This window comes from Electrophorus electricus, chromosome 16 (genome assembly GCF_041902795.1).
Source record: "Electrophorus electricus isolate QZ-2024a chromosome 16, ASM4190279v1, whole genome shotgun sequence".
NCBI classification, from domain to species: Eukaryota; Metazoa; Chordata; class Actinopteri; order Gymnotiformes; family Gymnotidae; genus Electrophorus; species Electrophorus electricus.
In genome coordinates, this window is record NC_137512.1 from 18,954,724 (window position 1) to 18,971,565 (window position 16,842).

The 16,842-nt window shown below is 40.0% G+C and overlaps 2 protein-coding genes across 10 annotated transcripts; one reads left to right on the plus strand and one right to left on the minus strand.

The window, feature by feature from the left end:
- Positions 1–690: 690 nt before the first annotated feature.
- On the plus strand, positions 691–11,602 carry sfxn5b (sideroflexin 5b). 8 transcript variants are annotated; one of them, XM_027022715.3, is made up of 14 exons: positions 691–844; positions 3,301–3,369; positions 3,688–3,765; positions 4,021–4,047; positions 4,153–4,207; positions 7,091–7,116; positions 7,470–7,523; positions 7,681–7,737; positions 8,038–8,103; positions 8,333–8,423; positions 8,865–8,980; positions 9,383–9,468; positions 9,948–10,065; positions 10,302–11,602. In XM_027022715.3, exons 1-14 carry the CDS (start codon positions 794–796, stop codon positions 10,377–10,379), a joined length of 972 nt encoding a protein of 323 aa, XP_026878516.1. In that variant the 5' UTR covers positions 691–793; the 3' UTR covers positions 10,380–11,602. The 8 variants fall into 8 exon arrangements, with proteins under 8 accessions (XP_026878516.1, XP_081555096.1, XP_081555098.1 ...); XM_081698970.1 differs by having other exon boundaries at positions 699–844; positions 2,234–3,369; XM_081698972.1 differs by adding an exon at positions 2,234–2,442 and having other exon boundaries at positions 699–844; positions 3,591–3,765; positions 4,153–7,116; positions 7,610–7,737.
- zgc:153018 (Transmembrane protein 179-like) lies at positions 9,695–14,976 on the minus strand. Of its 2 annotated transcripts, XM_081698977.1 has the most exons (5): positions 14,479–14,976; positions 13,537–13,674; positions 13,032–13,110; positions 12,638–12,850; positions 9,695–10,096 (listed from the first exon to the last, which is right to left on the minus strand). In XM_081698977.1, exons 1-4 carry the CDS (start codon positions 14,799–14,801, stop codon positions 12,650–12,652), a joined length of 741 nt encoding a protein of 246 aa, XP_081555103.1. In that variant the 5' UTR covers positions 14,802–14,976; the 3' UTR covers positions 9,695–10,096; positions 12,638–12,649. The 2 variants fall into 2 exon arrangements, with proteins under 2 accessions (XP_081555103.1, XP_026878518.2); XM_027022717.3 differs by lacking the exon at positions 9,695–10,096 and having other exon boundaries at positions 11,597–12,850; positions 14,479–14,975.
- Positions 14,977–16,842: the final 1,866 nt, after the last annotated feature.

Consider the following 16,842-nt stretch of genomic DNA (forward strand, 5'->3'; position numbering starts at 1 on the left):
TTCCACATGCTAATAACTAACAAGACATGTCTAACTGAACAAAAACGCATAGAACTCAACTGATCAATGAGCAACACTAAACCATTCAGTTTTAAATAAAAGTGTGCGGGGATTAGCACGCCATTACTAGATGCCTCGCCGTGATCTACTTTCTCCCACTGGCCCTCTTATTACAGTCGTGTGAGTGGCACAAGGATACCCGAGCCTAGTTAAGAAGCAGTTCGGTTGATGGCCACTTAATGTCGCTGTAAGCTAACTTTCATCGCACGCTGTTACCCATCGGGCGCTGTTACCCAACCTGAAAATAAGTATTCCAGGTTTCAGCTATGAAGGTAAATACCTTTAAAGCAATTACACATATAGAAGACATATGGTGCTAATTATTATCCCTATGTTTAACAATATTGTTTAAGAAAATTAGAATGCCTGTTACGTGTCTTGAGACATGTCGATTTTGTAACTTTGGTTACAGTTTAGAGATTGGTAAGAGGGTCGAAACATTTAAAAGATGATTCAGCATATGGCAGATAAGGTTTACAAAACATTACAGTTGTCTGAATATAGTGTTTTTTACACATTTATTAATAATAGTCACTAATAATAATTCTCAAAAGAACAGATAAGTAGATCAAAATAAAGTAACACTGTTCATGTTCTGGCAATAGAAAACTTCATCTCCCATACGTCTTTGCGGCTCATTGCTTCACTAGTTTCGCACTCGAGTTCACTCTTTAAAATTCCGTCTCATGAGCGTTCTCATTAGCTTATTAAACGTTACTTCATCGCTGTCGAGATGGAGTCCTCTTGTCCTGCTTTTCAGCTGGGAAGACCGCGATACGACCAGGTAAATCATTTGTGCGGAGTTTGCCGGTATTTTCCAGTAAACCGCACCTTTGTCAGCTTTGGTGGGCGTCGATAAACAATTCTTTATCGATCTGCGTCTATCATTAAATTGCGCGATTTCAATCAAAGTTGTGTTATCAAGTATGTAATGTTGCGTCCCCCTTTCCCAGAGTCGTTACTGTAGCCTGATTTAGAGAGATGGCTAGAGGCAGAAAATTCTGCTGTACTTCATCGACAGCGTTTGCGTCCTACTAATATTTAGTTGCATTTATGTGCGCATAAAACGGCAAAAATAATGTTGTCTCGCATATCGCTGTGCGATAGTAGATGTTTTCCCTTTACTTATTTGGTTTAAGTGACGGCAGAGAGATGAAAACAAAATATTGCTAAACTCAGTTGGACCACTTGCTAACTTACTTGGTGTTGATTATTTCCATCAACGATTCACATATCTAGGTCATCCGCCTCTTAAGTTTTCTTGCACAAGTTTGAAACGGATGTATACAAAAACAAAAGGGCATTTTTGATACAGCTCTGGGTCACACTCTAAATAGCGCAACATAATCGCTTGTCTTCTCGTGTTTTTAGCCCAACCATTTCTTTCAAACGGCTATTATCAGGGTACTCAGCGGTCAAATGAATGACTATCTATTTAAATCCTAGCTCCATGGCAACGCCACGGTCATCTTAATTACTGGGGGTCTATTGAATTAAAACTCTACCCGGGCGTGTCCATTTCAGACTTGTTACCAGATCCTTATAATTTAGTCCATACACTGCCCCCTATTGTGTTCTTTGATTTGCCATCGACCGATGGTTGGAGTATGTTTCTATTTTTGAAATGTAGCGCGAGTAACGGAGGCAACAGCCTCTGTTCATTTTCTATTTGCGCTCGTGCAGTTGTCTTCTGCAGTCGGAGCAAGGTGCAACGTTCAGCTGGGTTGCACCACCGTGTTCTTATCGGGCTGGACTGAAGTTGAAACATTTATCTTCTTTATTGGCTGTCGGTAGGCGTGGCCCTGCTTGCTGACTAATCAGCATGGCAATAAAATTGTCACCTCGATATGTAGGTTGTTCTTATTGTTATTTTATTTCCTGAGTGCACATTTGAGTTTATAAAACATGCATAAGAAAAGTTATGCTCAACATTTCTTATATCTGTATCTCTGTTGTGCAAGATGCAATAAAACCAGATGTGCTGTTTTAAAATAGTAAATCAGAGTGTGCTCTGTTTTAAGTCAGTAAATACTGGAGTCCTAACATGTCTACCTTTTTAGGGCAAAGGTAGGTTGTATTCGGGTGAGTATCAGACTCCTGCTCTTGTTGCTGCTGTTTGTGGCTGGATCGAGGGCAACTGAAGGATACAGTGGGTGTGTTTTTGTTCTTGCAGGGACCCAGCTTGCTGCAAATCTGTGATCTGCGAGGACAATCCTCCAGAGAGCAGAAGTACATGCATTATTAACAAGCACCTTCTACTGCAGACTTCCTCACATACCAGTACCAAAAGCATAAGCAGGTTCAAAGCCTGTGCCTCCGAGTGAACAATAACGGGGAACTCAATAAGGCTGGCAGAATTTTTCACTTGCCAGATACCAGAAGGTAGCAAAAACATGCAAGTTCAACAATTCTAAAGGGTTTTTTCCCCCATGTCTTATTTTTTTCTTGTATTATTTTTTTCTTCAGTGCTTCTTAAGAGTTAAGTGGCATAGATGCTACTGACTGACTGCCTGTTTCTTGCATTGTGGGCCAAATAAACTCTTGGCATGCCCTGCCACCAGGCCTCTGAAACAGTTGGCACTCAGGATGCCTCTGGCTTCGTCACCCAGATGAACCAGGGAGGGGGGAAAGTGGATAGCAACGGTCGCCAAGCTGAGGCTGAGACTATCCTCATTCAGAACGTGGTAGAGTTGACCAAATGGTTGTGTTCAGCAGGTCTGTAAGTAGCTCTGAGGGCACCAAGATCTGGACCTCAGTAGTTATTTAAGGTGTTTTTTTTTTTGTTTGGTTTTTTTTTTTTTCTTTCATTCTTATTCATGAATGTAAAAACTGTGAGGTTCTGAAAATGTTATAGGGGAACGTAGCCTACATTGCATAAAAGCATGCATTGCATGACTAAGTCTACTCAGTCAGCAGCAACAAGATTGGTTCTCAAGTGACCTCAGACCAGCTGACAGTGCTCATGAGTTTGTTGCACTTAGATGCTCAGGTGGAATGATTTTAATGGCATACAACATTTTCTCCTCAAAAGAGTATATTAAGTCATATGCTGGGTTTGAGACACCAGACATCAGAGAAGCAGGAACATAGAACTGTGAAATTCACAAACATAAATCGTACAGCTATACAGTACAGCTATATATGCTTGTTCTATATTCATAGTGGGTTCCAAGCAGGGAAGGCAGTGTCGAGTCAGCTGTTCCCGACAGGATCTTTAATGAAATGTTGGTTTCTCCCCAGAGTTCCTTCTTCGGCAGGTTCAGACACTTTATTGACATCATTGATCCCAGAACTCTCTTTGTATCTGAGGTACAAAACACCTGCACTCCTTACATATGTTGAAAAACATTTGAATTGGTGATGTCTGCCACTCTGAACGATGTTTGCCCTTAAAGGTCTAAATTAGTACTCTTTGTGACGAATTTCATATTATTTTTGGGACACATTATTTATAGAAATTTTTCAATTATCAGACATGACAGAAATTTCTTTTTTTTTCTCTTCTTTTTTTTTCTTTTTTTTTTTTACAGAAATCACTAAAGTTGATTACTTGATCAACATTTAAAGATTGACTGACTGGGTTGGCTTAGGGCTTGAACATATGCCGTTTCTGATTCATCCCTTCAGACTCGTTTAAAGGCATGTGTTGCACTGTTGGATCATTTTAAACATGGAACTCTCCCTCCTGGAACAACAGATCAGGAGGTAAAGCAGGAGAACACATTTCACATCTAATGCAAATATCATATTTAATATAGAGCTGAAACCTACAGCTTTGCATCCTGATGTATGATTTTAAACTTTTATGAATTCAGATGGACATTTGCTAGACATTTTGCACCCTGCAAAATGTCACATCATCCTATGTAGAACTGAAGATCACATTGTATTTTTGTCAGAGGTTTTGTTACCCTGAAATAACTGTGAGGCACCAATGATGTGTGCTTTGTGGCTTTTCAGCTCTGGGAGGCTCAGAAGGTGAAGCAGGTGAGATGAAACATATGGTCACCATAACATGTACATTCACTGTCCAGGTTGACTGGGTCTACATCAGCATATTTACTAGTTGAGGCTCATTTTATCTTTCTGCAGGCAATTATCCACCCTGACACTGGCCAAAAGATCTTCATGCCTTTTCGCATGTCAGGTATTGCGGCATTTGTTTTTTTACTCCACAAAGCTCCGTTCTGCATGAATGGAGAACCAACCATTCTTATGCTCGTTAACTATATATTAATTATAATTCCACTGACAGACCGCACTTACGTTATAATTGAAATGATTTGGAAGTATTGTGATTACAGGGTGGAATTGTTCAAGACTGTTAGGAACACCCTGCCATCGTTCTGGCACATAGACACCACAGTGTTCTGGAGCCCTTACAATCTAATCGAGATGTGGTTGCCAGATTGGTTGTAGCAGATATGGTGTAAATAGTTAATTGGGTGTTGGCTTCTTTCTGGCAATCTCGAGTGGGGTGCTCATGGATGATGTCCAAGTAAAGATGATTAATGTATCAAACTTTCAATTAGATCTCGCATCCTAGAGACAGCCACCTAAAACTGTTATATCTGTACTGTAATCATTGATTGTTTTAATAATTTTATCTGGGTAATTTACAGTGCCTTGCAAAAACCTACCCCATTTAAAAGTAATCAGATTAATCTGGATTACAAATGGCACACAGATTGCACAGGACAGAATTTTTCTTGCTAACCACTACGTTCTTAAAGTACAATTTCAAATTCATTATTTGTCACTAAATCTTAAAAAAAAAAAAAAAATTCTGAAAAATGCTTGCCAGCTGATGTAAGTTTCTACCAGCTTTGCGGCCAGTTTGAAAGTGATTTCATTAGTTCTTCCTGGATGACGTGTGTGGAACACAATTTTCAAATAGTGCCACAGATTCTCGCTTGAATTGAGATTCAAGAATATTAACCGTTGTAGAATATTAACCTTTGTTATTCAGCCACTGCTCTGTAACTTTGCCTTTGTGTTTTGGATCTTTGTTCTGCTCAAAAGTGAAATTCCTACCAGGCTTTAGTTCGTTAATAGACTGAAGCAAGTTGTTCTGCCTTATCTCCCTGGACTTTGCACCATCTATAGAGAGATAGTATACACCTTCAGTCAAAATGAGTTATTGCTTGTTTTTGATTGATTGATTTGACTGCTGTTGATCACCCCCAACCCCAGATATTTAGTATATTACATTATATGAAATTAGAATTTAAAATAAAACACAATGAGGGTTCTCTGAATTGTTTTATTGACTTTTTAAAAAATTCTTTAATTGAGAAAGAATCAAGTGTTTAATATAAATAAAAGTTCTGAGTCCCATATGAATACATAATGCCCAGTCTTTAATGTCCGCTCTGCTCCGCTGCCTGGTCACATACTGATGCTCAAACATGTGTATGGGTCTCGGGTCTCGGGTCTCTCTCTCTCTCTCTCTCTCTCTCTCTCTCTCTCTCTCTCTCTCTCTCTCTCTCATACACATACTCCTCTCCCATTGGATGATTCTTTCAGGAAGTCACACCTCCTCCCTAACCCTCCCCTCCATGGCTACCTTTCCCTTCTATCAAGAAAGATGTAAGGCCCCACCATAGAACCCCCTAAACCCAACCATGCCCCACGAATGAGGTATGGTCCCACCATACCCCCTCCACCCCATGGCTACTTTCCCTTCTGAGTTCAAATTTTGTCGCCTTTTTTCTACCCGACCAACCAGACCTGAGTCTGACCAATCCTGTGCATGTGTGTGACTCTTCCCACAGAACCAGACTCGTGCCTGTTCATTTAAGTTTGAGTTGTATCCTGGTGTATGAGTAGGGATCATTAAAGGAATTCTTTAATAGTGAAATAAAAAGCTTACCCCGCTTTATGTCTGTCTTTCAATAAGCAATAACAAATTGAGTCATCCCATACCGTTTTCTTGATTCTTTCTATAGCAGCAAATCGCTTTTTAGGCACATACGGACATTCAGCCATTGTTGACATTATTTAATCGTCTCATTATTTCACATTATCGAAGGAATTCTTTAATAGTGAAATAAGTCTATTAAATAATACAACTCAAACTTAAATTTGGGTTCAAACTTAATACATAATGTTCAAAATCTTTTTGTTTCAGCTGACCACAAAACTTTCTCCCTCATTTTAGTCGGGTCACGGTGATTCTTCACATGCGCTTTGTTGTGTTTTTCTTTAGTAATGTCTTTCTAGCCATGTTCCCATGTAAACCAGTTGTATGCAGAGCTCTCGATGGTTCTAGGGGACACACTGGTCTACACAGTGCTCAGGTGGTGTGATGCCGCTTCCATTTGCTCATAATTGCGCCTATCTTGTGTCTGTCTATAACTTGAATTCTGATGTCCTAAGAATGTTGTTTGGTCTTAATTTTCACACCTTTCCTTCAGATTCACAGACTGACAAATGATATTTTAATTAAAATTATGTATGACGATCACTTTTTTTTTTTAATGAATCTCAGGTAGAGGCCGGTTGTAACCCATCTACATCGTCATTGGGGCAACATCTTTCATCAGTATTTTCTTATAGTTTGTACAGTGGTTAAATACTTATATAAGCAATATTTTTCAGTTATTGCCACAGAAATGTTTCTTATATAAATCATACAATACTTTAAATTGATCAATTTTGAGTCAGTCCATTAAAATAGAATGACAGCACCAAATATCAAAGTGTTGTGTGTAATCAAGGCAAATCTAATTAATGTGGCTGAATACTTTTGCATGGCACCTTGTAGTCTAGCTGTTAAATGTCCTTATTGTACCTTTTTAAGGATCCATGGGTCTGTTCACACTGTAAGTGGATACTGTGAGCAGGTGATATAAGCATAACACTCCATAAGCACCTCATCAGGAGCAGTAATTATGAGTGTTATTTAATGAGTTTATCTGCAGCACAGTGGTTTTATGTTGATACCATTGGAAAGTACAAATAAGCTATAGACCACAGAGATGACATTTGTGTTACTGTTATACTTGGGGTTCTGTTTTTTTCTTGACAGGTTATGTCCCATTTGGAACGCCAATAGTAAGTGTTTGTAATCTTTTACTGAAACACTTGTGCTGGTTTATGATCGTTATGGCAGCACAGGCTATGAGCTGTGATGCCGCTATTTAAATGCAAGCCATGTCCTAACAGACTATGAATTATTTAGATGTCTTGTAATATATTTTATTTTATTTTAATTTTTTTTTGTTTATATTATTATAAACATAATGCTGCATACTGCGTGTTCTCAAAATTAAAGGTCAGCATTCTCTCACATCTAAAACAATGTACGTCCTTGAGAAGTTTAAGGAAACCTGTTTCTTGCTCAAAGTTGTAAGCATGGTGATGAATGTTAATTGCTGACATCATTCATCTCCATGCGTGTCATGTAGGTGGTCGGCCTTCTCCTCCCGAACCAGACGCTGGCATCCACTGTGTTCTGGCAGGTAAAGGACTCTCCTTTCTTCTGCATAGTCCCTCAGCTGCTTTAGAGAATTAGCACTGTGTAATAATTGAACCTCTGTTCTTAAAGCCCACACGTTGGCTCTGTCCGCCTCTGCTCTGACACGTCCTTCCCATGTCCGTCCCATGTCTGTCCCGCAGTGGTTAAACCAGAGTCACAACGCTTGTGTGAACTACGCCAACCGCAATGCCACGAAGGTATGGCGGCTTTGCTCATTTCATGCTGGTTTGTTGTTGTTGTTGTTGTTGTTGTTGTTAAAGTTCAGTGAGTTTTAAGGGTAATTGCAGATGGACTCATTGAAGTGTTGCGTTGTGCCACTTCCGTTTGAACGGGCTTTAGTCACTGCTTGAGGCAGGGCATCCGGGCCTCATCTGCGCTCCGGCACACAGGCGCCCGGTTCGGCCGGACGCCAGTCTTATTGCCTGTGTTTAGAAGTGTGTAGGGTAGATTGCAGATTCTCCTGAACGTTGCCCTGATGATACTGCTTCCCTCCCCAGCCAACGGCAACCTCCAGGTTTATTCAAGGCTACCTGGGAGCAGTGACGAGTGCAGTGTCGATCGCGGTTAGTGCTTTCATTATTGTGATTTTTCATGACTTGAAAAAGACTGTTGTTTGATGTATGATTCATGTTTGGCACACCGATAGACCTTATTTAGAAAATGACTTACAAGTGGGAAGGAACATGGTGTGGTGGGGGTTTTTTGGGTTTTTTTTAGATTTGCTTATACTGGAGTTTGGAAATTGTGTAATTCTCAGTTTTGACACATGTGCATGATTGTGTTGTGTTTTAGGTGGGTCTGAATGTGCTCATTGAGAAATCCAGGAAATTTAACCCAGCTACCAGGCTCATCATACAGAGATTCATCCCTTTCCCTGCAGTGGGTGTGTGCTGTACTGAGCCATTGAAGGTTCAGTGCAAAATGAACCCTCCTCTTTCCTTTACTGATGGAGCCCTGTTCTGTTGAGCGCCCCCTGCTGAATGATTGTTGCCATACCATATCTTGTATCTTGTATCTTGCTTTTATCATTGCTGTCTAAAACCATTGACAACTCTCTTGGACATTGGGAAGAAGATAAACACTGTTATTTTAAATATTTTACTATTACACATGCCAGTGTTGCTTTTAGCTCCCATCCTTCAGTTGTAAATTTAAATGAAGTCATAAAAGCAAAGGCGTGAGTTATGGGGTTTTGTTAGGTTAACATGAACGTGCAGGATGCTGTTATGATAAATGTGCACTTTTGTCATTGCTCTAAGGTATTTCCTGATTCAGGAAGTCACTGACATGAACCAATAATGAACCCATCTCGTCTTCCTTGCAGCCAGTGCCAACATCTGTAATGTGGCCCTGATGAGACACAATGAGCTCTCGGAGGGGATCGACGTGCTGGACAGAGATGGGAATGTAGTGGGCTCCTCGCGCATCGCAGCCAAGCATGTGAGTCAGTCAGTCAGTCACTGATCATAACCACATTCTATGATCCCCAGTGACTCTCTACTCATGCCTTCAATCTTCTCTTTGTGGGGTGTTGCAACTGTAATCTGAAGTCATTGCTTTAGTATATGAGAGTGTTTGGCAGACGAGAATAAGACTTGATTTTAGAGGCAGCATCTGTAATGTTTAGTAAAATCTTTAGCATAATTTATTATTATTATTATTATTATTATTAAAATGGTTGCAATATCAAGAAAAAAAATAATTTTAAGAGATCAGATTAGGCTGAAATGTGTCATGTCTATAAAAGCCTTGTTCACTTGATCTTACAAAGAATAATTTTAAAATAACTTTCAGAATTAGACCAGTTAAATTAATCTCAGTGATCATTTTTGTTTTGTGCAGGCACTGATGGAGACAGCTTTCACCAGAGTGGTCCTACCCCTGCCAATCTTTGTCCTCCCTCCTGTGATCATGGCCTTTCTAGAGAAGTATGCAGCATTCTGTCTTGATGGATTTGTTTTCTCTGCCTAAAAATATTTAGATGTTTATTTAATGTAGTAATAAATTAATACATTAATTACATGTTAGTGGGGACAAGTGAATATGAAGTTTAACAAACATTTGAACCATTTCCTTTAGACAGATTGTCTTGAGATTTGATTTTTCAGTAACTATACAAACACTACTATAGTCCATTAATTAAGCATTTACACATTGCACATTTAATTCTGTTTATTAATAAAAGTTTGGTTCTAGTTTTATTAAGTATTATTAATGATACTTTATATTGACCACAAGCAGGTAGTTTGTGACAATACATTTGCTATGTAGTACAACTACTTCTAACCAAATAAATCCATGTCTGTCGTATAGTGTGTTGTCTTAGCTGGGCCATGTCCTGGAGCGTGCAAGGCTAAAGCATGTTCACTGTGCCACTGGTGTTTGCACGTTCCTATTCTTCTCACAGGCTTCCGCTGCTGCGAGCCAATCGTAGACTGATGCTACCCATGCACAGTCTGGTGTGTCTAGCTGTGTTCGGCCTCTCCCTGCCCCTGGCCATAAGTCTCTTCCCACAGATGTCTGAGGTACCGCTGCACAGATCCAACTCCATGTTACCTTGGAGAGCAAAAATAATTTTAAGTACCAGTAAACATTGAAACAGTGATGCTGCAAGATATATTCTCCACAGCTGAACTCGTTTGACGTCAATCTTGATGTGGGAGTGTGTGACTGTGAAACAGAGAGCATGTGAGAGAGCTGGAGATGAATAATAAATATTTGGCAGAAAGCTGCTTGCTAATCACTTTTCTACACTTCGCAGATTGAGGCATCTCACCTTGAGCCAGAGATTGCCATGGCAACGGACTGCAAGGTGCTGACCTATAACAAGGGACTGTGATAAAAAGTGCTGGGGAAGAGAAACAGAAAGCAAACGAGAGAAGGGGAAACAGCAGGCAAAATGAGCAGCGCTTTAAGCAGCTACCGTTAGCGACTGCGAAGGCCACATAAGTGGAGCAGGTGCAGTAGGTTCCGGAAAGAACGCCACTGTAGCCTCGGAGCAATACTCACATCCTGGGAACTACATCAGCTTAACTCTCAAGCCATTCATCTTTCTGAATTTATGATATTAATGACCAATGAAAGTATGTAATTTGTGCCAGTGCTAATGCAACAAAAAGGGAACAAGGCCTTTGCTTAAATTTATAACAGCATGTAGGCCTAAAGTGGGAACGCACGATAGTAATATTCTGGATATATAACTTGACTAGCATTTCATTTTAATGAGGAGTTGAAAAGTGTTGTACTGGTGCTCTCAGAAGACCTGGGTACTCTGATGAATGGAGCGATTTGTGTCCTGCAACAACTGAAAAAAATCTCAATATGAGCCAAACACCAATTTAGCTTGATGGCATCATCTATCTAGATCATAAGTTGCAAGATTCTGGTAGAAATGTCATTCTGATGGCCTATGTAACAGAGCAGACCCTGATTAGTGGGTCAGTATTTGGTCGTTTATTTATTTTATATTTAACTTGGAGGGATGTCTTGTTTGCCAGCATGAGCCGATATCTCCCAAAACATAAGCTAAAAGATTGTTGTAGGAAAGTTCCCTTCGTGCACCCAGGTCTTTAAAAATATATGTGAAGTCATACTGGTTAGAGTTCATGCTGCAATTTCTTCACTTTACATAATTCAGTCTCTCTTATTAATTCAATTCTCCTTATATTTCTGCTCATGTCTGTACATTATTCAGCATTTTGGCTTTTTAAAACCTCATACACTTAAAGAGAAGCACATTTTAGAAATTAATGTTTCTACTAGTACTGTATAGCAATGTTTGTGTCAAAGATTTATGAGAACTGTGATTTGTGGATGTGGGATTATCCTAACATTGTATTTATGTGCACTTATGAAACAACAGATTTAATCAGGTAATTTAATAGTAGCATATTGATAAATACACTGATTGCCTTGGGCACTAAATATGCTGTAACCCTGCTGTTTTGAACATGTTTCTTTTGTTCTGTTTCGCTACAAGGTCACATACAGGGTATTATACATCTGTCCTCATGTCACCACAAGTCAGGAAAAAATGAAACAATACTATTCAACCTCTTCACAGATATGGAGCAAGGCCTCATATATGCTTTATTTTCTTAAAGAGGTAAAAAGGTACCATTTTTAAATCGTACAATACAACCAGCATTACAAAAACACCTAAATTTACAGGGTAACTTTCCCCTCAACGTGTGCCTCCAGTTTTTCACTCAGCTATCTATGTGTCATCGCAGCTAGCCAGGCCAGGGGGTCCGAGGTCAGACAGGGGGACACGGGCCTTCTAAAAATTCCTTTTTGCTCCTGCCTGCTTGACATCACTCTCTTAACTGCAAGCACATGCTGCAGCACCGCAAGCAGAATTCCACAAGGGCGTGTTCCCGTGTTCCCCTGCGGCTGCATCTACACAAACGGCGTCACATGGAATAACCTTCACCAGGGGATTGGGGGAGAGGGGCGTAGATTTCTCACAGCACAGTTACACATACAGTAGCATGCAAGGGAAACGTGTATAGCCCTGCACAAACCATGTTGGCATGAAAGCAGCATGGGTCCAAGCTCAGAGCCACGCACGTCTTCCTTCTCGCTTACGTGACACAACAGTCCAGTCAAGACAGCACATTTGCATAATGTGAGACATCTGCAATGTTCACTCTTCTTCAGAAGCCTCCTTCTTCATTCAGTGGCCACGTTTACACTACAGTGAAACCCAGGTAAAAAATGGCAAGTTTCACATGCCTCCATGTGCAGACTGTATATATATACACACACACACACACACATACACACACTTAAAACATCAAGAAAGGTTTTAAAGTACAACATACAATATGAAGAACCAAGTTTGAGTTATACTGTGTAAACAATAAATTGAAGCTTACTTGAAATAAAGGTTCTTTGAGTGGTTGCCAGTATTTGCACTATATTTTACATTGTTCAAACACATGCAAGGACAAATTAGGGTTCAAAGCTGTACAGAAACACTGTGGTGAATACTAGAAGAAACCCCAAATAGAGGCTGATCTTTTGTGCTCATCTATGGTTTCTCAAATCACAAATATTATACGACGTTCAGGATGACTGTCAAAGAGTAGAACTGACCCAGTCAGGGCCCTAAATGAAGACCGCAGGTGTCTGTGGAGGATAGGCATGTGGGCAAGGCAGGGGGAAGTCTAAGTAAGCCTGGCCCAGCAGGAGCTCCTTCTCCCGGGGCAGACACGGCCCGCTGATCTGCTGACTGTGGGAGTGGTAGAGCCTCAGGAAGGAAAGGATGGAGTGAGTCAACCACAGCACTGTGACACACCACAGGGAGATCTGCAGAAGGACACCGAGCAAGAACGTATGTATGGTAGTCAGAACCTTTTTTTAAACTAAAAACAAAAGCAAGACACAACCCTACTGAAGAACCTAGAATGGCATTATGCTCTGTTCAAGCAGCAGTGAACAAAATGTGTACAGCGATGCTGAGAAATGGCAGGTTTATGCCATACTGTACCTGTGCACAGGTAAACTCGGAGTAGAAAGAGGAGGTTTCCAGGTCCAGGTAGAGGGGCACAGCCTGTGACTCAGCACAGCTGAAGAGAGGAGTGATTCATGAATGAACAGCTCAGCAGGTGATCCAGTAAGCACTTTAATAAGTTGTGAGTTTACTTGCCATTCTTGTATTTCACTGTTATGTTGGGTTTAAGTCAGGATCACATGTCAAGTGAAATGGCTATCTATTAGTTTTTAAGTCTGACAATCTGTAACTGCGATATAATTACAAATTAATCCAATATGCCATTGCAGGCTTACATATATAATATAGAAGAAAAGTATTTAACCCAAAATAATTCATAAGGTCATAAATGTCTTGATAGCCATAGGCTGTATAATTCCTTCTGGTTAAAAAAACAAGGCTGTACGATGCAACCTTCCCTGCCAAATCACGCTATGAATCTCCATATCTCACTGCTGGAGAAGCGCTTATCACAATATCGGCACCTAGTGCAGGAGCTTACCTGTACGGTCGAGTGTTGTGGTTGGTTACAGTGGCGCACCAGGACATGAGGCCGAGGGTGAGAATCATGCTTGCGCCTCCCGCGAGGAAGAGTACGCACAAGCTGAGGAGCAGCGTGAGGAAGGCGGAGAACAACGTGCTGTGGTGCAGAAAGAGCGACAGTGTTTAGCAACTCTTGCCGAGGAAGTCAGATTACGGGGACAAATGAATATACTCTCCCTCCTTACACATTTAGAACCTTCTAGAAACATACAGTAATGTTATAGTTATTATTGTTAACCTTCTAGAAACATACAGTAATGTTATAGTTATTAATGTTAACCTTCTAGAAAAATACAGTAGTTAGTTATTATTGTTAACCTTCTAGAAACATAATGTTACAGTTATTATTGTTAACCTTCTAGAAACATAATGTTACAGTTATTGTTAACCTTCTAGAAACATACAGTAATGTTAATTATTATTGTTAACCTTCTAGAAACATACAGTAATGTTATAGTTATCATTGTTAACCTTCTAGAAACATACGGTAATCTTATAGTTATTATTGTTAACCTTCTAGAAACATACAGTAATGTTATAGTTATTATTGTTAACCTCCCAGAAACATACAGTCATGTTAATTATTGTTAACCTTCTAGAAAAATACAGTAATGTTAGTTATTATTGTTAACCTTCTAGAAACATAAAGTAATGTTACAGTTATTATTGTTAACCTTCTAGAAACATACAGTAATGTTAATTATTGTTAACCTTATAGAAAAATCCAGTAATGTTAGTTATTATTGTTAACCTTCTAGAAACATGTAGTAATGTTATAGTTATTATTGTTATAGTATTTATTTAGCTTTAGACGACTAATCCAGACATACGGATTATGATTATTGGCGATATTGTTATTATGATGATAACCTATGCGATTACCGTGGTATTAGCTACTCACTCATCATGACGGCGGTGGAGGTAAAACAAGCTCCGCCAGCTCTGAGTGGCTCCGTACAACACGGTGAACACCCCGACAAAGGTGGCAAACTGGCATGCAGCGGGGGGCCCCCACTGATGCACCACCAGGTGCGTGACTTCCTTGGAACCCCCCTCGCTCACGTTGAGATTCTCCGTTCGCCAGAATCCTTGACCGAACAGCGCGCACCTGCCTTTAAACGCGGAGCCGTTGAGCGCCATCGGCACCACGACCAGGAGGCCGGCTATAACGGAAAGGGTGTGGGCGACGCAGTGAGCGAGCAACAGTCGCCGATCAAGCTCCATGCTTCGACCCGGTTAAAAGCAAAAGATTTTATGGGCGATCCAACACAGACTACTTCCAGCTTCACAGCGCGCTGTATTTACCACCATAAAGAATAAGGATTACGCATTTCGGTCCCGAGCAGCCACAAGTATCTGTTCATACACAGCGTCTATTTCGGGCGTAAACTCCGCCCTTCCGGTGGGTTGTTTGTCGTTTAAACGTGCTGTGACGCACTCATGCCCGAATCTTGCTAGTCGCACACATAATCGATGGAAAATTCCTAAATGAACGGGGGACGCTGCTTATGAGAGAGGTAGTAAATAGTACGTGATTAATGTAATGAAAAGGCTCAATAATTGCTTGTTGAGTGTGGGGTTTAGTGGGGTTTAATAAGGCGGATAGTACAGTTTCAAGAGCAATGCTGCAAAAACCATACAAGTGAATATAAGAATACACACACACACACACACACACACATATATACACACACACACACATTTTTTATATATATATATATATATATCTGTGTGTGTGTGTATACATCTATAGGGGGCATGACAGTACTGTAGGGTATTGGAAATGAGCCACAGGGGAACATATTCAGAATTCAGGTGAAGATGATCTGCGGAGGTTTTTCTGACAGGCCAATGTTATGTGACCGTTCGCTTGGGTGTTCTGGGAGTTGGAGTTGGTAGCTGTAGTTCTTTCTGGAATCATGACACTGGAGATAAAAGCAAGCACCATTTTCTCAAGGTCTCACTGGGGACATTAGGCCTTTGGTTCTACCTGTATCAATAAGATAAAGGAAAGCTGTTTTGGTGATTGATTTGGTGTGGCTAATAAACGTGAGATCTGAGTCTATTAAAACATCAAGATTTCTTACTAGGCCTTTTGTTTTTAGATCCATAATTCCCTAGATTCATGAGTTTTATCGAGGGAGAACATATACTGTCATACTGACAAATATGCATGTTGCTTTGGATAAGAGCATCTGCCACATGCTGAAAATGTAAATGTCCCATCCAGTTATTTATGTGCTCCAAACATAAACACAGTGTGTCTAGTGGGCTGTAGTCATCTCGTAAGAAAGCCAAGTAGGCTATATCTCCGTATCATCTGCATAAATGAGATGGGAAATTGTGTTGTGTTGTATAATTTGGCCCAATGAAAGCATAGATTGAGCAATTGATCCAAGAAGTCATCCCTAGGGGATTCCACCTGTTTCTACTACCCTATCAGATTCAATACTGCTAATTCTGACAAAATAACTAGACTACTTAGTTCAGTCTTAAAATGAGAAAGGCCTGGATATTAAAATCACGTCATGGTGAATCAATCATAATCAGTGGAAATAAATGAAAGTTTTCATGTCATTAATAAACTGCACAGTATTTTGGACGTCTATAAATTATTACAAATAGGATTCTAGGAATACCTTTCACTATTAAAGAGGCATTGAAAAGAAAGTTACCAAGTGACCAATCTCTTTGCCTTGAAATGCAAAACTTGAATTAAGCATTCATTCCCTCTCCTGACCAGTTTGACATGTACTCATAACTGAGTACTATGGTCCTCTGCTAACTACATTTCAGTAAACAGATTAAATCTAGTTTGTATGATCTCATAAGCTCATTTACTAGAAAGGATTTGTTGGCTAGAGACCTGATATTATGGAGTGAATCCTTTGTATTTGTGATGAAGACTCCTGAAGCAATGTGAGACTGCTGTTTTAGACTAGGTTTCAAACAGCAAAATTATGATTTTAATAGCATATGATGATGAACCTATGCTGCTGGCTGTTAACATGTGATTACAATACATGTGAATTTTATGAACACAATCAATTACAGCTGCAGAATAGCCACCTGGATTCCATACCCTACCATAATTTTTGTTAACCTACTTAGTACATCTCTGATTCTATCAATTGTAATTTGTTTATTTAAGAAATGCTGCTGCCCATCGTTATCCAAGGAAGATGGATTCCCTTTTGACTGTTCCTCCCAAGGTTTCCTTATTATGCTGGAAACCATATATAAGGGGGTTGTGGGGGGTTGTTCT